The sequence below is a fragment of the Carlito syrichta genome, unplaced genomic scaffold (assembly GCF_000164805.1).
Source record: "Carlito syrichta isolate Samal-C Ts95f unplaced genomic scaffold, Tarsius_syrichta-2.0.1 Scaffold106302, whole genome shotgun sequence".
Classification (NCBI taxonomy): domain Eukaryota; kingdom Metazoa; phylum Chordata; class Mammalia; order Primates; family Tarsiidae; genus Carlito; species Carlito syrichta.
In genome coordinates this window covers 264,174-287,670 of record NW_007050398.1, presented here as the reverse complement: position 1 = coordinate 287,670, position 23,497 = coordinate 264,174, and the positions used below count along the sequence as shown (strand labels likewise).

At 45.3% G+C, this 23,497-nt stretch overlaps 1 protein-coding gene across 2 annotated transcripts in view; it reads right to left on the bottom strand.

The window, feature by feature from the left end:
- Positions 1-397: 397 nt before the first annotated feature.
- HIPK3 (homeodomain interacting protein kinase 3) overlaps positions 398-23,497 on the bottom strand; it is a 63,968-nt gene continuing 40,868 nt past the window's right edge. Inside the window, exons 2-16 of one of the 2 annotated variants that reach the window (XM_021716854.1) lie at positions 22,123-22,246; positions 15,154-15,273; positions 14,466-14,552; positions 13,788-13,972; positions 12,561-12,720; positions 12,032-12,155; positions 6,841-6,962; positions 6,521-6,645; positions 6,273-6,434; positions 6,062-6,124; positions 5,489-5,764; positions 5,101-5,241; positions 2,744-2,976; positions 2,330-2,457; positions 398-1,487 (exon numbers count right to left, since the gene is read on the bottom strand). In XM_021716854.1, the coding sequence (XP_021572529.1) occupies positions 1,011-1,487; positions 2,330-2,457; positions 2,744-2,976; positions 5,101-5,241; positions 5,489-5,764; positions 6,062-6,124; positions 6,273-6,434; positions 6,521-6,645; positions 6,841-6,962; positions 12,032-12,155; positions 12,561-12,720; positions 13,788-13,972; positions 14,466-14,552; positions 15,154-15,273; positions 22,123-22,246 (2,527 nt within the window). In that variant the 3' untranslated portion in view covers positions 398-1,010. The remainder of the gene's footprint in view (positions 1,488-2,329; positions 2,458-2,743; positions 2,977-5,100; positions 5,242-5,488; positions 5,765-6,061; positions 6,125-6,272; positions 6,435-6,520; positions 6,646-6,840; positions 6,963-12,031; positions 12,156-12,560; positions 12,721-13,787; positions 13,973-14,465; positions 14,553-15,153; positions 15,274-22,122; positions 22,247-23,497) is intronic. The other variant, XM_008067169.1, reaches the window with a different exon arrangement.

Below are 23,497 nucleotides of genomic sequence, written 5' to 3'. Positions count from 1 at the left end.
AAAACCACATCAGGAGTCAATGAGCCTTCTGCATTTTCTTTCATTATCTACCCAAAGTCATGCCTACTCACCTCTATACCTTTTACTAAGTCCAGTTAGACAGCAAACACTCTCAAAATAAACTCAGGCTGTGTTGCAGCTTCACTGAGTATACAAAACGCCGTGCTGTGCCAGTTACCCACGATCCGTTAGACACAGAATCAACTGCCTGTAAGCACTACTAACGCTTGCTTTTCTGGAAGCGAGGTCATTCTAAAAACCCGACAGCAGAGCTCAGCTACAGCACACATGCTGCCCTCTACGTAATAAGGAAGAAAAGCTACTACCTGGAATCATACCTCACGCAACCAAAAATGCGCGTCACTCTGTCCAAAGAAAACTCAAGAGTAGGTCTGGGTTTAAGTGCTGCCGTCCTCGACATTTATAGATAGGTAATGACGTTAACAACCTCAAATATTAAGGCACTATGTGTGGGAACGGTTTACGATGCAGCTGAGATTATTAGAACAACATGAAGAGCAAAGTCTAGGCGACGTCTTGCCCATGCAGAAGACACATGCAAATGCAAGAACCACAACTAGCTCCTGCGGTGAGCGACCAACGCGTACACACGAGACACAGAGAGCACGACTCACTCAGTGCTGACGCTGACACACGAGCATCCGCGGCTCTGGGTCTGCACACAGAATGGCTTCCCGACGTGGACGTGTCTTGCACTAGTTAGAAGGCAATTGATAAAAACAGCAGGAGCAAACTGGCCTCTGCTCCCGAAAGTCACCTGTCTAGAGTTACTACATAAGAAGATAACATGACCAAAGACAAGGTATACCAAATGTGCAAAACACATCAAAAGTGAGTTTTTTAAAGCTCAGAGTTGTTTAAATTGCACCCAAGTCTACATGATTCAAAAATAATTTTCTTGTGCCATGGCTAATATCATGAAATGCCATGTCTTCATTCGAAGCCGGCGCGTGTCCCGCGGCGCCTCCTCGAGACAGGGCCTCCGTGAGTCACATGTACGGATACTGGCTGAGCTTGGTGGGGCTCAGGGGGAATCCTGTGTACGCGGGCGACGCCGTGATGTACGAGTGCGGGGGGAAGAGGGGCTTGAACTGAGTCTGGTGCAGGGTCGGGGAGGGCAGCAGCCGGGGGTTCAGGCCCACCGGGACCTGGTGGACCACGCCGCCGGGGTGGGAGAGGCCGTAGGTCGCGTGTTGCAGCACGGGTCTTGAGGTGCACGGAGAGCCCAGGAGGTGGGTTACGGGTGCAGCGCCCCCAAGGGCAGCCGACGATGGGAACGGGAGCAGTGCCGGCTGTCCCCCGAGGTGTGCACTGCCTGCCAGGTGGGCGTGCACGGCCGTGGGGTTGGGGCTTCCGTGAGAGAGCGTGAACGGGTGACTGGTGACGCCAGTGGGGATGTAGGCCTGCTGTCTCCGGTGCCCGAAGTTCCCGTTCCACTCCTGATGCCCAGATCCGAAGTGTTGCACCTGTCCACGGGCAGCAAGGGACCGCATGACACATTTAATGAGACACAAGGAAAGCAAGGACGGGACATGCCATGGGTCCTCTGTGCCTGGATCTCTCAGAACTGGCTTATGCCAAGAGTAGGGAGAGGAGAGCACAAACACGGGCTTTATATATGTCACTATCAGCATCTTATCACCCCCATGAACCACTACGATATATAAACGCTGCCATGTGGCTGTCACTACCCAACCACTAACAGCTACCATCTGTGGGGCTCCTATTACACACAAAGCTGACCTCTGACACACACACAGTATGTGCTCCCAAAACCACCCACCCCATGGTACAACTATTATTCCCATTAACTATGGTCCAGATCAGGTCTGTAGGAGAGACAAAGTTAATGCACAGAGTTATGTGGCACAGCCAGGATGTGAACCCAAGCTGGACTCCAGCACCTGTACCCTCTCTCTCCCCAAGTGAAACACACCTGCCAGGCCATGCTGGATGGGTGGGAAGGACTCAGGATGGTGAGACAGTCACCACCACCAACATGCGAGAAACACAGTCATCACTCCACCAGTGCTTATTCTGATTTCAAGGATCGGAGACCACACACACACACGAAACTATTGTCTGTGGGAGTTTAAGGACTTAATCTCTGTGAGGGGGACTACAGGTTCTATGGACAATTTACTCAATATCCCACTGTTATTAAGTTGGTGACTCTTTAGTGGCTTGAGATAATGAGAGGGAAAATTTTATTACAATTACATACAGTTTCAGAATCTCTTTCCCCCAAGTGAAAACACCCACTACATTTGAATCCCAAAGACTCTTACAAACTCACAAGTCAACACACCTGGCTGAAGGTCAAGTGCTGCTGCTGGAATGCTGATGTCGGTTTCTGCTGACGATTACTCCCTGTGGAAGGCTGGGTTAACCTCGCAGGGGCCGATCGTCCTTTGATTAATGGCTGGCATAGAGAATCTGGAACGAGCAAAACAAAGGAGGGTTGGTGTTTTTTCCATCTCTGTAAGAGTTAAAAAAATCTTTAGATGTTTACACAAGAGCAATTTTAGAACCATAGAATTAAGTAAGAAGGACGGGTCATGGTTTGCAAGCACTGGATAACAGCAGAACAGATTTCCTCTACACAACAGAATGCACAGGGTCAAGTCACAACGCAGAGATGACTTCTGGCAGTCCTGTGTTCTGAGGTTCCTACATGAAGACCTTTCGAGGATGAGCAGGGACACAGGAGGACTCAGTTTACCTGTGTTTGCCATCTGCTCATCGGCATTTAATCCACTTTCGAGTTCTCCTGGCGGCACCACAACAGCACACACAGCTGGCTTGGGTTCCGTGTCAGAGATCGGCAGTCCCGTGTCAGGATGTGTGTCTTCCACAAAGCTGCTCTCTGCAAACGGACTATCCTGCCCTGAAGAGTCGGACGTGGGAGAGCCATCCACGGTGTCACAGCCGCTCTCCTGCTCTTCGTCGGACATGCTACAAGAGACATTTCCACGAGTGACCCTTTGTCCAACATCAAATCTGATGTTAAGCATGTCCAGGCTCCAGCAAACTGATGAGAACCTTATTTGGTTATTTTGCACACATCACACCTCCTTCGTCGTCGAACCGCTTGTCTTCCATAAACTTTCTCGACCCTCTGGCTAATTGTCTGCAGAGACCGCCAGCCCTAACTCTGCCCCATTGCAGGAACATCCTTCTAGCAGTCAGCTTTTCTCCTTGCCCTCCCGACGTGACACTTAGTGGCAGTTCAAAAAAGCTCCTCCTTACAAACGCCAGATAATTCCATCAAGACGGGACAAAACAGCACGACCCTGGGTCACTTAAATGGAATCAGCAAGTGTGTGTGCACGTGGCTTGGCGTTTCAGATTAAACTCTGAGGTCAGAACGTGCGCTGTCATGGTCGCATGTATCCCTTCCACTAGTAACTCCCTGGGAGGTCTCCTCCGCCGGGGCCTCTCTTGCTGACACTCGTGGACCCCGACAACCTTACTCTCCTTGGGATTTCAACTACATTTACTGTCTGTTTGAATCACTCATTTCATACTTAGCAATTTGCAGCAGCCACAGAAGGTACCAAAAAAATGTACACAAATTTTAAGAGAGACTCGCCATAATCAGAAGTGTCTAGACGCTGATGACAACCACTCTGAGCACCTCTTGTAACTGCAATACGACTATTTTAACAGTTTTTTCTTGCTTAAAACATGCATACGCTTTTGTATGCCCTCTGTATTTGAGGTCTAAACACGTTCTCTAGGTGACTCTGTATGTATGCACTTATCAGCTTCCAAGTCACACTGTGAGCAACTTGCCAGAAGAGGCTGTGTCAACACGTCCCTACATCTCCCACAAGGCTTTGTCTGTGAACTTACTACCATGTTGCCTGGCTATGGGGAAAGAGAAGACAAATGTGTAAGTTAAGACTTAAAATTTTTTCAAACATTGTTGCCACTAAAAAAATGTCTTACCTTTTTTTTTTGAGTCAGAGTCTTACTCTGTCACCCAGGCTGGAGTGCAGTGGCACGCTCACGGCTATCCCAGCATCAACCTACTGGGCTCTGGCAATCCTTCTGCCTCAGCCTTCTGAATAGAGGGAACTATAAGGCGTGCGCTATCATGCCTGGCTAATTTTTGGATTTATTGTAGAGATGAGGTCTTGCCAAGTTGCCTGGGCAGTTCTTGAACCTGTGGGCTCAGGCAATCCCCTCACCTCAGCCTCCCAAAGTGCTGGGATTACAGGCTTGGGCCACCGTGCCCGGCCTCTTCCCTTTTTTTTTAAGAGACAGGATCTCAGTCTGCAGATCATGGCTCACTGCAACCTCCGGCTCCTGGGCTCAGATGATCCTCCGCCACAGTCTCACAAGTGGTTGGGGCTACAAGTGTGCACAACTGTGCTACCTTTTTGTGTGTGTGTTAAGAGATGGGGGTCTACTGTGTTGCCTAGGTTGGTCTCAAACTCCTGAGTTCAAGTGATCCTCCTGCCTCAGCCTCCCAAAGTGCTGGGATTACAGGTGAGAGTCACCGCACCCAGCCTGTGGCCTATCTCCTAATGTGTTAGAGTACATCGTGCTGGTTAGGAAAAGTTAACTAGTCTAGTAGTTTTAGTAGCCGTGCATGTCCTGGAAAAAAGGAAGTCTAGGGTAGGAAATATGGATGAAACCTTGCAAGTCAGACACCAATGGGGATAAAAGCCATCATGGATACTCTATAGACAGTGGGCCAGCCAGGACTTCATTACATAAAAGATTCCTTTTTTATTTTGCAAAGTATATGTTTTTATCCAAATTTAAGCTACAATAGTAGTCCATGTAGCTAAAATTGAGAATGTAGCTTTTTTACTCTTTCAAAAATAGACAGCTCTTTAAAATTCACTTATTAGAACCTCCATTTTTCATTTAAAGCTATTCTATCACAATAAGGAAAATGACAACTAAAAACCTGAGCTTATAAAAACTGATCTAGTTCAAAAATTGCTTTCAAGAGATAAGTCACTATAGGAAACAGGCAAAGACTAACTCATTTAAACGACAACAATATAAATAAATTCCAGGTTTTTCAGTGGAGGTAACAGCCGTCAGACGCAGTGTTCCCTTTACCTGTTGGGTCTCTTGCAGGGGGCAGGGCTGGACTGGCCTGACGAGCTGGTGCTCAGGGTGCTGTCAGGGCTGCTGAGCGAGCACATGCGGTCAATGTTCAGCGTGCTCTGGCAAGCTTCACAGTCGAGGCTGCCCTTACATCTATGAAGGAGAAAGGAGAACAAGTCGGCGCTGAGGAGGCACGCCCATGGAGTCCAACAGACCCCTTTGATCAGGTCTGAAACTGCTGGGAACGGCCCGCAGGCACAAAAAGCTAAGGGGTGATGCCACCACCACGGTGTGAGGTATCGTTCAGAAGGGTCCTCTGCTGGGTGGCCTGAGGGTTAATCCTGAGGACACTCACGGGTGAGGCACCGCCACCCCAAAGGATGCCACGCTAGGCACTTACTCTCGCAGCGAGTGTCTCTGTGCCGCCTCCTCCTCATCCGTGTCGCTGCTGATGGTGATTACGCTCACTGCAGGGCTCGGCGAGTCAGCGATGACAATGGCTTGCCGCTGTCTGTCCTGCCTGACGGGAGCGTCACAGCAGTCCCTTGCGTCGCCTTCTGAGGTGTGACTGTCCTGAGCTTCCCCACAACTCACTTCCTCGACGTCCTTCCCACGTACCATCTTTGGAGAGATGAAGGCTGCATGCGGGACGCTGGTGTTCTGCAGTGAATGACTCCTGCAGCCAAAGGAAGGATGCAATATTTCCATAAGCAAACGCACCTGCCACCCTTGGCTAAGACAGCCTGTTGGGCTGGATAACGCGAACCTTTACTTGTTCAAGTTCATGTACATGACACACTAACAGACAGATCGTGAGTTTTTGTAAAATGTAAAATGTCATTTCTAGAAACGTCAGTGTGGATTGCAGTTACAAACATTTTATGGTCAGTTTCAGTAGAGGTGATATCTGAATGTCTACAATTGCTACATTATGGGCAGATTATCAATCAAAGGGCAATAAAGACAACGTTACCCATGGAAAGCATTTATTTCCTCTCTTCCTGGCTCCCATTCTACTGGTTTTACCAATACACCTCTGAGAAACTGAGATAGGAGCTGGCTTAGTGTTTGCGACAGGCCGCCAAAGAGGCTGCTTTTACTACAGCAGCATGACCCTTCTGTGAGCATGCAAACTCCATTCTGAAGATCAATGTTCAAGATGTAGGTCAAGGCACCACACTGACCTGTTCTGGCACAGCTGGCTCTTCCTGGTGGCAGCAGGCTGAGGCCACATGACGTGGGCGATGCCCACGCTAATTGGCTGAGGGGCCGATAGCGTTATCTGACTGGTCCGAAGAGGCTGCGGCATCACTGAGCTATAGTGGCTGCTGCAAGAAATCATCTTCCTGGGGAGAAATCCAGAACAAGTAAGTCTTCCCTGGCGAGGTCTACTCGGCAAACTGCTCATTAAGCACTCTCGTCGTTAACTCACCCCCAGTCTCCCAGCCTCTGGGAGCCAGCAACACCCTCGGAAGTCAGTGCGGTTGTGGCAGGAACCACACGTGCCACCTGTTGCCAGGCGGGTACTAGCATCTGCTGTCTTCTCCCAGACCACGTCTGCTGCGTCAAACAAAACGAAAACCAAGTTACAAGGAATTCAACTTTCCTGTGTCTTAAGCTCAGAGATCAGAGATGCATGGAAGTAGCTGACCACCCTGGAGGGGGCTGAACCCACCCAGGCCCTCTCCATCACTCCCAACAGCCCAGGCCAATGCCCAGAAGGCAACACACAGAGAACAGTCGCCAACCCACCTGAGACAGCACTCCAGGTCGGATCTGCAGGGGCTGCACTGCGGGGGCCTGAGTCACCAGGGGAAGTGCACTGTCCACCCTGATGGAGTAGCTGGTGGGCTTGCCATGGGCTGCAGGAATACCTGGGAGGTGGAACAGTGTCCAGGTAAGAGGAAAACATCTTCCCAATTTAACTTGCACCAGCATTTTAAACATAAAGAACTGCTCACATTCTGACTGGGATTATGAAACCATTCCCCACTACAAAGCAACCTGTTAGCAATGCACGGTGCTGCCTGTCTACTGGATGACACATCATTCCAAACATGTTTCAAAGTGACTCCTTCTGTCTTCGAATGCAAGCTGCAAAGTGGAACCACTTTATTTTCTTGCTACCTCTCGCTTCCTTTTGAAGTTTGCTATCGAAGTTTTCTTTTCTTTTTCAAATAGTTCTACACTTTGACAAAGAAGTGAAAGGTGAAGCTGGCTCAGTCTGCTAACAACCTGGCAGGTAAGTGTTCTTTTCATACAGATGTTTAGCTACGTGTACCATTTTCTTCTTTAAAACTGTGAAAGGATCTCACACTTGTCACCAAAAGGAAAACATGTCACAACGTCATCACTCAATGGACACGAAGGTTCACATGATGGACAGGGATGGCACACTCGTCGACCTCCCAAGGCAAAGCAAAACTCGCCTCTCTTGCCTAACTTGACATAGTGGACCCCGGCTGTGTGGCTTCGCTGACTAGTGATCCCAGGTCAGGCCTGCCGCAACACCAGAACAGACGGGCTGCCGTGTGCTTTCCTCTGGGAAAGCCAGAAAGCACAGCTGGCGGTCACGCTGATGCTGCAAACGTCAGCATTTCTGCTTCACATGGTGCAAAGCACCTTGTGAATACGTGTATTAGAATACTGAACTTAGAAACAGCAAAGTAGGGTGAAATCCCAATTAGAGCTTGGACGAACAAGATTTTAGGGACATGCCAAAGATCAGAAAGCACATTAACCAAAATAAATTCACTGCTTCACAATTCTGGTCTATTGTAGCAGTTACTTTCAATATGGAGTGGCAGATTATTCAACTAGAATATCATCAGTTTTAGCATGAAAGTAATGTTGGGTGTTTCTCTTCAATCACAAGAGAAAAATACTACACCATTTTCCTTTTCCTATTGAAAAACAACTTTCACATTTTTATTGCACAAATACATTATAAGTGTTAATCCTAAAGAAAATGTTAATTTTGTATTGTTTTCTTCATAGAGACATTTCTCTTACGGCCAGGGTATTCTTCTACTGTGTTCTGCCCAAAGAACCAGGTATGAATTAAGCCTAATTAAAATCCACAGATTTTTTTAAAAACTGATCTGGGTGGGAGCAGTGGCTCATGTCTGTAACTCCAGCACGTGGGGAGGTACAGATGGAAGGACTGCCTGAGCCCAGGAGTTTGAGATCAGCCTAGGCAACATGGTAAGACCTCATACCTCCAAAAAATAAATCAAAAAATTAGCTAGGCATGGTGGCACCTGCCTGTGGTCCCAGCTACTCAGGACATTGAGACCGAAGGACTGCCTGAACCCAGAAGGTGGAGGCTGGGTTAGCCGTGATGTGCCACTGCCCTCCAGCCTGGGGGACAGAGTAGGACTCCAACTCAAAAAAGCAAAAAACAAAAAAACTGATCTTCTTACCCCTTTCCAAAAAGCATGTCTTGATCAGCAAATTCTCCAAGAAATGAAAGATGATCACACCCAGGTAGTCCAGAAATACTGCAGCAAGAGACAATCTCTTCAAGAAAAAAGCAGGCCGGGCTCAGTGGCTCAGCCTGTAATTCCAGCACTTTGGGAGGCCAAGGTGAGTGGATTGCCTGAGCCCGCGGTTCGAGACCCGCCTGGGCAACTTGGCGAGACCTCATCTCTACAATAAGTCAAAAATTAGCCAGGCGTGGTAGCAAGCCCCTGTAGTTCCAGCTACTTGGAAGGCTGAGGTGGAAGGATCTCTGGAGCCCAGCAGGTTGACGCTGGGGTTACCGTGAGTGTGCCATTGCACTCCAGCCTGGCGACAGAGTGAGACTCCAACTCCAAGGGGAAAAAAAAAGAAAAAAGCAGAATTCACTTTGACAGGGAAGAAAACACAGAGCAAATTCTCAAATCCAAGCAAAAACCTCACTGTCCTTAGATTCTTTCTATAAGCAATGCCTGAAGATGAAAAGAATTCACCTATGTATTCTCTCCTCAGATTCAATGTTTGATCAACTTCAACAGTGAGTTAAGATCCCAATTTTTTACAGTTATTAGTTGAAGCTTTATCTGAGTCCGATTCTATTTGCTCTTAATACATGGAGAAGCCAGCACACAAGCTTCTGAGAAGTGCTTTAGCGTAACAGATTTTGCTGGAATGTATCTGGCTCTAAAACAGTAGCTGTCACCAGGGGGATGAAGAACCAGCTTTTCAGGTTGCTAAATAGTTTAAAAGGCTTGTTTAATATATCAAGCTTGGCTAAGTCTTCTGTACTAATTTTATTAAAAAAAAATAAACACAGTCTTATGGACATGGTATTTATATACTTATACCTACATATTATGTTATCTAAAATACATGAAATGCATGTATTTCCTAAACACTGTAGCTCCAAAGTAAAATAAAAATTTTAAGTGAAAGGGATAGCAAATTTATTTTAAAATACAGGCCATGGTGGGACAATAGTTACCACCCAACAGTTGCCTGATAATTATTTTTAAATGTTTCTTATAAATGGATTCACATGGGACGACAGGGAGGGGTAGGAAGCCCAAAGTTGAAATGTTCAAGGTGCTAAGATTGCTCAGAGGGAAGCTGTTCTCTCAGTTGGACGCCACAGCAGGAAGAGGGACGATGAGACAATATGCCCAGGGCTGCCGGTCCCGCCACGGAGGCTGCTCATCACTGAGCTATCACCTAGTATGTGAGCTTCCTATCTCTATTAACTTTAATTCTGAGCACCTTCCAGACGCTTTAATGGGTTAACGAGTCTGCAGAGGGTTTCATCCTTTTCCTTCCTTTATTTTTTATCACAAACCACGAAGATTGTTGCTGTCATGTGTAGAGAAAGGTTACTAGCTTTTAATCAATTATAAGCCACATGAAGAGATAAAAGGTTTGTCTAACCTCATGGAAATGTTTTAAGAATGACACCCAAGCTTTTGTAGAAATGGATCTCACAAGTGCTTAACTTTTTTGCTAGAAGCAGAGGGTAGGCTCTGAGAAACCCTGAGATTCCAAACCCTGTTTAAATATACCACAGTGTAGGGGGTGACCCTCAAACTGATTCTGGTACAGAAGAGGGATTACGATAACCTAAGAACCCATGTTCTTAGTTGTTAGTAAACATGATAAACCTGTGGGAGTGAAACTGCAATCGTCAAGATACCACTTCTGCAATAACCGATTTAAAAATGAAGAAATAGCATGCTGAAGTATCTAAAAGTAAAATGTCAAGAACTCACCATTCACTTTTACTTTCAAATGGTGTATGTGAATGCTTTACAGGTCGATAGACATATAATGCAATATGATAAAATATTAACACTTGATCCATTCAGGGTAGAAAACATACCATTCTTTCAACATTTCTGTATGTTTAAAATCCTTACAGTCAACAGTTGGGAAAACACAGCCGAAAACACACCATTCAGAGAGCTAACAACATGATGACAAGGGTGTTCCCGTCATCAGAGAGACTCACGGCCACCACTGGACCAGTGTCACCTGAGAATCACCAGCTAAGTTGTCCTTTTTTTTCTACTTTCAGTGACACAACCCTTCTCCCAAAGAGACTCTATTTGAAATCCAATATATTAAAAAGACAAATACAAAGCCACCCGGGAAGAAGAGCACCAGCTACGACCAGCCTATCGTGTTCATGTCTATCACAGCCAACCAAGGTGATACACACTCCTGGTGCTTTATTGGCACTGTGGGCGATATTCAACATTTTATTAAAAGTTGCCTGAATGCTAAAATTTTAAAAATCAAATAACCTTCAGATTCCAGACATACTGGAGCCAGAAATGACCAAGATGTGGCCTACTCAGTCTGTTCCTTCTTCCTAAGGCTGAGGTGAACCAAGGACTCCACAGTGAATGATGCAGCACGAGCAGAGACCGCTGGTGCAGGAGCCCTGCCACAGTGACAAGCTTTCACGCATCCCTCCCACCATCACCACTGAGTCGCACATGTGGCTGGAGTCCCACCTGAGCCAACCCCTTGCTTTCAGACATAACCCGACGCTGAAGCCAGGCAAGGCAAGTCCTAGGACGGATGGCGTCATAGGCAGACCTCACCCTGCATACCCCACTGAGGACCCTAGGGGACTTCCCATGTATATGCATGGGCTCCTCAAAGTGCTCTGCTACCCATCCCACTTAACCTTTAACTAAGGAAGGAGCATAATCTAACTTAATTAAAAATCAATCCATAATTTATTTTTTACCTAAGCTGTGGGTAAAGAATAAGACCATAACACCTTGGGACAGGACTTCTTTTTTTTTTTTTTTTTTTTGAGTTGGGGTCTTACTCTGTCATCCAGGTGGAGTGCAGTGACACAATCACAGCTCACTGCAGCCTCAACCTCCTGGGCTCAGGAGATCCTTCCACCTTGGCCTCCTGAGTAGCTGGGACTACAGGCACCACCATGCCTGGCTAATTTTTTTTTCTTTTGTAGAGACGAGGTCTTGCTATGTTGCCTAGGCTGGTCTTGAACCCCTGGGTTCAAGCGATCCTCCTGCCTCAGCCTCCCAAAGTGTGGGATTACAGGCAGGAACCACCATACCTGCCCTGGGACAGAACTCTTGACCCAAATTTTAAAGGGCTGAGTTCTCAGTCACTTTAAGGTTTGGCAATGATGGACAGGCAGCTAGAGTAGTGGTACCGAGGACAGGGCAGCTCCCACTTTCCAAGCTCAGGAACGCATGTTAAGGTATCTTATCATGCTAAACTCTGCAGGGAACAGAAGTGTCATGGGACTCCTTTTGTTAATGAGCACTGCAGTGCGATACCAGTTAAGACATGAGTGTTCCTGGTCTAAAGGCTACTGAATGGTTTAAATTAAATTCACATGTAGCCCCAAATGGAGCAAAACTTAAACGCAGTATATATAATGAACAGATGCCTAAGCTTGTTTAAGAACAATGCATGCCTAAATCCAAAGTATGGTGAAAGAATGAAAGAATACCTTGAATTGCAGGGGGACAGATAATCAGAGTCTGCTGAAACGCGTCGCCACAGCCGAAATGAGCAGTCCCCGCCTGCAGAGGGATTCCATGGTGCACCACTGAGTGTGCAGACGTGGTCAGGGCCTGAAACAGTGAACACACGGCACATCACTGGGCAGCCTTCCACGACTGCATGCGCTGCATAGACGCATGCATAGACGCATGTCTACAATCCTGATTCCATAATGAAAACGGACCAGCAATGAGAACGGAAACAAGCTGACCAAAGTAAGTCAGAGAGGATCCTCTGAATTCTGCCTTTGGTAGGGCCGAGGCACACAAGGGCCACCGGCCGATACTAAGAGAAGGCGAGAGAGAGAGAAACATGAATCTGAATAGTTGTGTTGCAATTGTTGCCCTGACATGTGAAGAAATGTAGTAGAGTAGCCATAGTCAGTCATCACCACCACCATCTGTTCTAACTGCCAAGTTCACAAGTAAAATGGCAATCAAAACAGCGTGTGAGATTCAATGACAGCAAGTTCTTACCTGACTTCTTAATGTTCCGATTTTAGTAAAATTTGCCGTCAGAGCAGCAGTACCGCTCGAAGCAACTGGTCTTAGGAGTGAAGCTTTATTGTGATGATTTGCGTCACATGAATTTAGGTGGGACTTACAAACATCCATAATATGAAAACAGGACTTGACACTGCAAGAAAAAATTGAAGGTATCATAATATTATTTTAAATACTTACAGTCGTTTTAAGTTAATGTACATTAACAAGATAAAAAATTACTCTTAAAAAATCTATGATTTGCACTTAATTTGTTTATTTCCAATAGCATTTCTAACAGGAAATCCTACAAGAAAAGATTAAATTTCAAAGCAAGAAAAAGTATACATAATATCTATGATTTTAAGACACTAAAGCAATAGCAAGTATTATTTTGGTTAGCACACAATAATTTTACGACCCCCCTACCTGCAATAATTTTTCCTAAGTTTCCAGAGCTCCACACCACTAAATTAACGGCACCATGTATGTGGCTATCATGATATTTTCCAAGTGATTGCAGAAGGAAACCACTAGGACACTTTAAAGTATTTGAGGGGAAAATGTAATTGGGCTTCACCAAAACATCAATTTTAAAGACAATCCACAGTAAGAAATACAGTGCATTCCTATGCCTTCTTCATCGAGTCTCCTCAAAATATGAGAAAGCTGTTTTCAGTCACTTACTTTATTCCCTTCATCCCATAAAAAGGATTTGCAAGATTTGCCTAAGGAACTGATAAAGCCTTGGGAATTTGCATACATACTCTTCTCTACTGACCCATTAAAACCTCCCTTCCTTCCCAGTAGAGGAGGAGGAAGAGGAAAAAGGAAAGCAAAAGATGGGAAGAAAAATGTGAAATGGAGCTCGTAGGACTCAGGAAGAGGACGGTCTAAGGTCTATGAAAATGAAAATGAGGCTTGGAAGAGAAAACTGTAACCTTTCCTCTTATATATGCCTGGTAATAGAGGCAAGGGGGCCGCCACTCGTCTGATTTTTGGGACGGTGCTTTGGAGAGAGAACCCCAGACTGTTCAGGTGTGCATTCCAGTTCCACTCTGCCTCTCGTGGTTCTTGTGTAGGAATGTAGTCAAGCTAGCTTTACTTCTATTCAACTTATTTATATTTAATGAAGACGAATCATTCTAACACACAGATTCTATACAGACTTAGTATTCTTATTTTTCCAGAAGCACTTAAAGAGATTTTAAAGTAACGTACTGGTTGCTATGAGGAAAATCTAGAAGATGTTTCATGTTAACAAAAGGCTGGTTCAGCGTCTCGGCTGGAGTGATTCTTAGATCTGCATCAATCAGCAGCATTTTCTTCAAAAGACTAACAAATTCTCTCCTATCAGCTTTCTCAGCCAAAAGATCACTTCCTTCCAAATCCATCACTGTGTTCACCTAAGAAATCAAAATTTCAAGCCGTCAAATAACAACAATTCACAGAGAGCAGGCTAAGATTAAAGTTTTGTGGTGAAAAGTCACAACACAGGAAAGGACAGAGAACGACAATTATTTTAAATCAAAGAACAACTGAGATGAACAAATCCTCAAAATGTTCTGAGATACCAAATAGGATTCGAAGCAGGGGGAAAAGTTTTTAATTAAACAAACATCCATTTCTAATGAAATGTAGAAGGAAAACATGTTTGCTAGAACTTTTTCTTTTAAGGCAAATACGTTTTACTAAAGAACAGCACAAGGGAATTAAAAATTTGATAAAGACAAATACAATTTAGTTCCTGCAAGGCTGAAAACATAGAATCAATTTCGTTGAAAAAACTTAAGCACAGCAAGCACTTTGTAGCCACTGAGAAATGGAGTCCCATGCTGTGGCATCTTGGTGTTTGACCATCCAAGCACAGGAGAGCAACAATGTGATAATGGCACTCACATGCGCTATGTCATCCAGACTGTTGAAAATGTACTTCCTGGCTTCTTTAGACTTCATTCCAGTCTCTGCCTCATGCTCTTCCAATGTCTTATTGCATACACCAAAGAGAAAAAAGAATACATTACCCACCACACGGACATTTGTATTTCTTTAATCCTATCATGTTAAGTCTAATAACATTAGATATTCTAAGGCAAACAGTAGTTTCAGAGTATAACTACCAAAATGTATTTTTTTAATGTACACTAAAAAATGAGGCATGCTTGGGTCAGGCCAAGAAAAACATCAATATACAACAAGTCCCTTGAACAAAATAACTAATTACAAAGCTCACTACTGAGGATTTGCGTTTCCCTCAAAGCCCCAGCATGCTTGAGATAGGGAGTAAGAGGTGAGACTCAGTCCCTGTCCTATAAAGCTTCGTAATGTACAGCTGAAAAGGGCGATAGACACACAACACAAAGGTAGTTAAATATTATGAGTTCAAAGTCATGTAAAGTGTGTCTAAGTAAACTCAGACAAAGGGCAGGGCTAAATTATTCTGAGAGGGCTTGCCTCTTAAGGAAGGGAGGGTCAAAAGATCCAAAAGAAGGAAGACATGCAATGAAGACAGACGTGAAGGTATTATCCATGCCCAGGAGGCATCTCAGGAAACTGTTTTCTGAACGTGAAATGTTTAATGAATTACCTTTAATCTCCAGCCAGAACGAGACACATCTGCTTCCTTGCAAAAAAATCTTGTAGATTTTGTGCCCACGTTTAGCAACTGCTCTCCTGGCAAACCTTGAGTCTGAGAAATGTAGCGAATCTGAAAAATAATTGACAAAACAGAACAGTTCATTCTTCCATGTGCTGAACACTCAGATCAGACTCTAGGCTAATGTCAGGTCAAGAGTGAAGAGCGATGCATGCCCTGAGAGTCGTCGTCCAGGGGAGCAAACAGCTGCGCCCCCAGAGATTCTGCTCCGTCAACTAACCGGTCCCCTCCTGCAAATTCCATTTCTCCCCTCTTGGAGCTCTCTTCCCACAGACACAACACCACTCCGGATCCTTCATCCGCCAAGTAAGACCAAGCCACGCCTCCCAGAGCTAAGCCCCCCACTCCCCAGACTACTCTCCACCTCCCACCCCGCCCCCTCCCCCCAATCTCTATGACAAGCCTCCACTCCTCCTTCCTCAAGACCCAGTTTCAGAAGCTTCTCCTCGATGAAGCCATGCCGTCACACCTAGGACACGCCATCTTCATGCAATTCCTTATTGAATGTTCTCCCTACTAAGCTGTGAGCCTCTTGACAAAACTAGGTTTTATCCACACGCGCATTCTCCGTCACTGCAAACCTCCTTCATTTCATTAAAGTGCTGCCCTTTGCCCCTGCCCCATCCCTAAGTAGCCAAATTTTTTATTTTAAGGGAAAAAAAGTAGAAGGAAAAAGTCTTACAAGCCCAGCACCTAAACCCAGCATCAAAGAGAAAGCCATCAGTGACTCAGTTTCAGTAACACACACAGAGCATCGAGCGTGCTGGATGCCAAAGACATGCCGACGAGTCTTCAAGGACAGGCAAACATCGCAGTGTGCGATGTGCAGCTAAGTCAGCCCATGCCACACAGAGGAAGAAGTCGCCACAGGAAAAGCGTGGCTCTGAGGGCGGGGATGGCACTGATGTGCAGAGCAAGGCAGCCATGAAGCTGGCCCTGCCGCCAGCCAGGCTCTGCAAGAGAAAGCTCCACGTGCAGCCCCCAGTGTGGGAACACATTTGCCCTCTCCACCCCTGATGAAGAATGGAGGCCTGGCTCAAGGCGGCAACTCATCAACAGGTTCAAGGCGGCAACTCATCAACAGGCCTTGGGGCTCCACTGGAAAGAAGCTAAGCGATAAGACTGGCCAGGAAGCTTGAACTAAGAAATACCAGTGCCTGTGGGGGACAAGAGGAAGGTTCTGGGAGAGCTGGAGTGTGACGCCATGTCACCCAGTCAAAGGGAGGGTGGCAGGACGCATCTGGAGTGGGCAGAGACAGCCGGAGGGCACCCGGGTGGCCCATCACAGTGAGGCCGGCCAGCTGGTTCACTCCCGCACTGCTGCCCTGATTCCCAAAGCTGCATCTCCAGACACCACGACACCCAGGCAGGTCACAGCTCCATTCCTGGAGTCTTACAACAGTTCACACACATAAATAAATTTCCCCTTCCAACGAGCCAGCCTGAAATGGTCTCTGCAATCCAAACAACCTGACAGAAATAGAAATCTTCAAAGATTTTTTTCCTCTGGAGTTAAATTTTTTTTTTTTAATGTAAGACTTGAAATTACCAAATATAATGTGATTATACAGTCAAATTTTTAGCTGTCCTGGGTAAAACTCTATCTAAACTCCAACAAACATTTTAGAGGAATAATCAACACTTAAGTAAAGACTGTCCATCCATTCATAAAAAGAATACTTTTGATGATTCTCTGGTAAATATAAGTTTTATAAACAGAACACTAATAAGACCATTTATCTACAACCAAGACAGGAAGGGTGGCCAAGCACAGTATCAATTGCAATGAGGCCCTCTCTAAACACACATGCTAAGTATACATGTGTAGAAACGATGACTTTTCAGTGTGGCCGGTGCCTGGTCATAGAGTCTAGACTTCAGGGAGGAAGCTGTGCCGGAAAGGCTCTAAGAGATTCCCGTGATTCACAGACCAGAACACCAACCCCGTAACGAAGAGTTAAAATCATCTGAACCTGATGTCAGTACTGTACTTACCGGCCCCTTTGTGATGACGTGGAGCAGACCACTGCCCAACCACCTTAACGACCTTCCCCCACCAAAGGGAAGGGTTGAAAGGATTCAACCATGAGCAGCCAGTTGCCATTTCCTTACTAAACTCTGGTGTGGCCATGTGCTCTTTGAGCTGTGGCCGCCTAACCTCTGGTCCCCTCTCCTACCTTGGAGATATGAATCCATTCTCTCTCTCTCTCTCTCTCTCAACTCTCTCTCTCTAATTTACTTTCCAAATAAACTATATTTTTCAATCTAAAAAAAAAATAAGGCCGGGCTCGGTGGTTCAGCCTGTAATCCCAGCACTTTGGGAGGCTGAGACAAGTAGAGTTCCTGAGCCCGTGAGTTCGAGACCCACCTGGGCAACTTGGCGAGCCCTCGCCTCTACAGCAAATAAAAAATTAGCCAGGCATGGTAGCACGCGCCTGTAGTTCCAGCTACTTGGAAGACAGAGGTGGAAGGATCGCCGGAGTCCAGCAGGTCGAGGCTGCGGTGGCCAGGAGTGCGCCACTGCACTCCAGCCTGGGCGACAAAGTGAGACTTCAACTCAAAAAAATAAAAAATAATTTGAATATTTTTCCTGGTGACTCAAATCTGGCTTTTAAAGATGCAATAATTCTAGTTCTACTGTTAAGAACTCTTTTTTACCTGCTTTGTAGACAGAAAAAAAGTCTACACTGTACTAGAAGGTTAGATACACATTAGACACAAGACATATCAACAAGCACTAGGAAAGACTTCTACGAAGGCTCTACCTTGGTCAGTGTTCCCTGTGCATGGGAAAGCAGCTCTTGCTGTGGTGCTGGGTGTTGGAGCCGTGGTGCGTCATTAGGTCAATTTAGTTAATCATGTGTCCAAATCTTCTCTACTCTTACCGATTTTGTTCTCTTTTCTACCAATTTCTAAAAGAAATATGCCAAAATCCCTAAGTGTGACTGTGGGTTTGCCTATTTATTTCTCCTTTTGGTTTTGTCAATTTTAGATCTGCATTATTTTGAAGCTACTTCTAGAGGAATAAAACACTGAATTGTGTTTGTGTGAAATCGAAGTTTTCAGGTGAGCTGAGCTTTCCCCCTTTATAAATGACATCGATAATACTCCTGTTGTTAGAGGCAATCTTGCTAATAAAAGGAAAACAGAAAGGATTTTATACAACATAAGCTCTGAGAGGGAAGAATCTGTGCAAGATGTTTTCAAAGGACACAACGAAAAAATGAGCACAGGCTGCGAGCTTCTCCGAGAACCCAGGCCTGGGAACAAGACACCAGTGGAATTAGAGGTCGGGGTGGGCTGCCCCAGAACCCAGGCCTGGGGACAGGACACCAGTGGGATTAGCGATCAGGGCGGGTCCCCCCAGAACACAAGCCTGGGGGCAGGACACCAGTGGGGCTAAAGGTCGTGGCGGGCTCCCCTTGAACCCGAGCCTGGAGAACCCATGCCTGGAGACAGAATACCAGGGGGTTAGAGGCTGGGGCAGCCTCCTCCCCAGAACACAAGCCTTGGGATAGAAAACCAGGGGGCTAGAGGTCAGGGCAGGCTCCCTCAGGACCCAGGCCTGGGGATAGAACACCAGTGGGGTTAGAAGTCAGGGTGGGCTCCCCCAGAACCCAGGCCTAGGGACAGACACCAGTGGGTTAGAGGCCGGGCAGCAAGAGGACTGACCCCACAGCCGCGGACACCCTCTCCCAGTGGTGGAGCAGCGGCTGTAGGCAGGAGTGGAGGTCAGAAGAGGGCCCATGCCGGAGATCGGGGACAGGCTGGCACGGGTTCTGGGGTCCTGTGACCTCCCTTCCCACACTGCCTTGCAACCACCAACATCCCCGCAGTGCAGAGGGCCACGCACCTGCTTCTGACTCACACTGCCTGTGTGCACTCTTGGGCAAGTAGCTCAACTCCCCCACACCCTGGTTTCCTCACATGTAAAATGGTGGCAACAGTGGTGACTCTCAGGGCTGCTGTGAGCTTTCCGTGGGTGAGCAAACATGAGGCGTCAAGGCAGCTCCCAACACAGCCAAGCACTCAGGAGATATTAATTACAGAAGGCCACAACTGCCCACTACACACCTGCTGCCAGGCAAAATAAGCAATTCTCAAAGCATCACCCCAATCAGGGTGTCCAGGTGCATCCTGGCAGCTGGTGTAATACGGAACAGCCAGAGAAAGTCACGCCCCGCCTTGGGTGACCACACTCTCAGGAGATAAGGAGAGCCTAGGAAAATCAAACACATTAATAGACTACAGTTTTTTTTTTTAAGTATGTGAATGTTTTATATTATTTTTTGAGTTGGGATCCCACTCTGTCTCCCAGGCTGGAGTGCAATGGCACAATCATGGCTCACCATAGCCTCGACCTCCTGGACTCAAACAATCCTTCTGCCTCAGTCTCCCGAATAACTGGGACTATATACGCACATCACTATACTCAGCTACTTTTTTGATTTTTTGTAGAGACAGTGTCTCGCTATATTGCCCAGGCTGATCTCGAACTCCTAGACTCCAGCAATCTTCTTGCCTTGGCCTCCCAAAGTGCTGTGATTACAGGCATGAGCCACCAAGCCCAGCCCCAAATATGAATATTTTAATGGATGCAAAAAAGCATTTTAAAGTCCCAAACCAAGCTAGGATTAAAAAAAAAAAAAAATCAACTTGGAAAATTAGGACTAGAGGGAACTCCCCTATCTTAAAAATAGACATGTTTCACAGCCTGTACAGCAAATGTCATCCTTGAAAATGAGTGTGAGGTCACTTTAAGACTAGGGCCAAAACAACGGTGTCCACTCCATCACTCTGATTCACTCATTTATTTATTTTGTAAAATAACCATTTTAAAACACAAAATGGATGACTGTGCAACTACTGATGCTATATGCTAACGACTTTTTAAAATCCCTTTGCAATTAAAGTAATAAATACTCTGAAAATATTGTTCACCTGGATCAGATAAAACCTGTTCCAAGCACCTTTTTAAGCCATATATTACAGAATTTAGAAAAACTGGGTTTTGATCAGGGCTCCGTCTTTAAAATTCCCACTGTGACCTTCACAAGTCAACTCATTTTTCTGGGCCTCAGTTTTCTCCTTTACAAAATGGGGGGGGGCATAACTAGAGGATCTCTGGGGTCCTTGTCAAGACCAACTTCAATTGTCCAAGATTCGCAATTAACAACAAGTCTATCAGAAACTACCGCTGGGCGGTACCCCACTCCAGGGGACAAAAGTGCCATAAACTGTCATCCACAACGCAAAGGCGTAGTTGTAGCATCTGACTGGTGCCTCAGAGCTTCAGCAGCTGAGGGATTATGGGAATCTCTGATGAGACCTCCAACTCTTTCAGAGCTAGGCAGAGTCAAGCGTCTGCATCAGAGTTGGGTAAAAAAGCTGAAGGAAGCCAAGATGCATGGAAGATTTTACAGAAAATGTCGTTAAAGAGGTTTCCTGAATATGGAGGAGGGAAGGCAGAGAAAACAGAAAACTTGACCTAAAAGAGAAGGTTCATGGGTAGAAAGTCACTGGAAGATGATAAAAGAGTAAAGTCAATAGCACAGAATCTAATAATTAATAGTAAATGACGGTAGATTTATTTCAGGAATATTTAAGTCACCCAAATCAATTACCTCCCTTACTCCTTTTCATAAAGAAAACAACCCTGAAAAAATCAGAATAAAGATTCAAAGTATATGATTCTGTGATGTGCACTTTAAGATGTTCTATTTTTTCTTTCTTAAAAGTTAAATAGACTGGGCATGATGGCTCATGCCTATAATCGCTATTCCTAGTGCAAATTCCTAGTACTTTGGAAGGCCTGGGTGAAAGGATTGCCTGAGCCCACGGGTTCAAGACCAGCCTGGGCAACTTGGCAAGATCTCATCTCTACAATAAATCAAAAATTTAGCCGGGTATGGTGACATATGCCTGTAGTTCCAACTACTTGGAAGGCTGAGATGGAAGGATCACCTGAACCCAGCATGTCGAAGCTGCAGTGGCCGTGAGCATGCCACTGCACTCTAGCCTTGGCGGCAGAGACTCCAACTCAAAAAAAAAAGTTAAATGATATATCATCTAAATAAAAATTTACATTTATCCACTAAAAGCCAATTACAGAATGGCAAAATTAATGCAACTACTTTGTTGATTTTGGCTAAGATTTTCTGTCAAAATATGAAGTCAGTGTATACTACACATCTCTAAAAGGGAGCTACAACGAGAACCATGAATAAGATGACGATTTCTACAAAATAATTATCTTGGTATTAAAAGTCAATTCACCAGCACATGACACTGCCAAAGAGGTTGGACAACAGGATGAACACATCTGGACTACCACGGAAAGCAAGTTTCACAAGGTCGTTTGATGGATCCTCCTGAGAATAATTAAGTGGTGCCAAAAGAGGCTGTCAACACCATTCACAAACAGCTGGAAAGACACAAGAGAGTTCAAGGGACAGAGACACTTTACACCACTCACGGTTGTCGGTTCAAGACCAACAGTTGTGCCTTTTAGGAACTTTTTTCCTTGGGAGGGGCCAGCATCTTGTGTATCATCAAAGCTTGTCACCCAAGCAAAGCAGAATTAATTATGTAGATTCAGACCAGCCCTTTATATGTGAAAAATGGGACATGAAACATTCTCCCATGTTTACAAAACTGGTTTTGTGAGAGTCTATGGATTGCAACTTGCTTGTGAAAACTTACTTCAGCATTACAAAAGTGTTTTAAAAACCAAGTACTAACTCTGAGATCTTGAGCCTAAATTCCATAAGATCCCAGGTTTTGCCACATTTTGTTAGAGTTCCACATGGACTGCATACCTGGGGCCTTGTGCTCCTGCACATCTGTTATTACTCTTTCCTTGCCACCATTTCTACTAGATTACCATGCCAGTTCTGTTACCTGATCATACTCCAGGGCTCCTGGGTACAGCGGCCATCCAAGGAACAGTTCTGCAATCACACACCCCAAGGACCACATGTCTATGGCTTCACAAAACGGCAGCCCCAATATGATCTCTGGAGCTCTGAAATTTAAAAAAAAAAAAATCAGGGTGACTTTCTTTTAAAGTTACCTAATTTCACCTGTGATTCCAAAAAAACCTAGTAAAATGACAGAGGCATCGCCCTCAATGTACAGTAACTCTTACCTATTTCAGAACTCCTGAAACCTAGCCACAACCCTGAATTAACACGAATAGGGCACTATGAGTATAAAAGCGATGTGGTGAAGTCTCTTCATCATAATCCCTTTTTCTTATAGAGAGTTTAACTAACATAACATTTTTGAAAAGGAAAAAACATAAATCTTGCTTTTGAGACTATAGATTAGAAATAACACTAGAAAGAAAACAGGCTAACCATTAAGTACGTGAACTCTGACATCAACAGAACTGAAGACCAGACATCAGTGACAGTACTCAAACTAAACAAAAATCCCCAAAACTAGGCTGAATCTAAACCTAGATATTACCTCAGAATACAATAGTAAGTACGGACATAATTAGAGTCATTGGTCATTAAAAGAAACAAAGCCAAGTTCAATGTATTCTGCTTCAAAGGGTAGAAAAGCATGGGGTGCAGCAAAATATGTGACAAGCACCTTCGCACTTGCGAGGGGACTTGGTTATTAGGAAACATGCTCCATGAAACCTACCATTTCCAGATACACCATGTTGCTACTTCACAGGGCTTTCCGGTGGAAAGATTCTTGACCTAAGAGACCTTCCACGGACAGCTGTGTCCATCCAAAGGATGTCATTCACATCACAGTCATCCTGTATGTGTGCGTGTGTTTAATTTTAAAACCATCTGGATCTTGCAGAAGAGTTTCAAGAACAATACAATAAATATCTTTTAGCCTAGATGACTTGAGAATACTTTGCCAAATCACTGTATACTTTGCATTTCCTACAAAGAGTATTCTCCTACATAAACACAACGCAGCCATCCAAATCAGGAAACGGACAGAGTGCAGCGCCACCATCTGAGCTCAGCCTCTGCTCTGGCTTGGCCTGCTGTACCCATCACGTCCTTTTTTTTTGGCAAAAGGACCCAGCTCAGAATCATGCACTTCATCAGCTGTCACACCCTGAGTCTTTTTCAACATGAACGGTCCCTCAGTCTTGCCTTGCCTTCCAAGACCTTTGCAGAAGATATTCCAGGACAGTTATTTGTGGAAGCGTCCCTCGGGGTAGGTTTGTCTGAGGTTTCCTCATAATTGGATTCAGGTTATAAATCTTTCAAGAGAAATCACAGAAGTGATGCTGTTTTCTTTC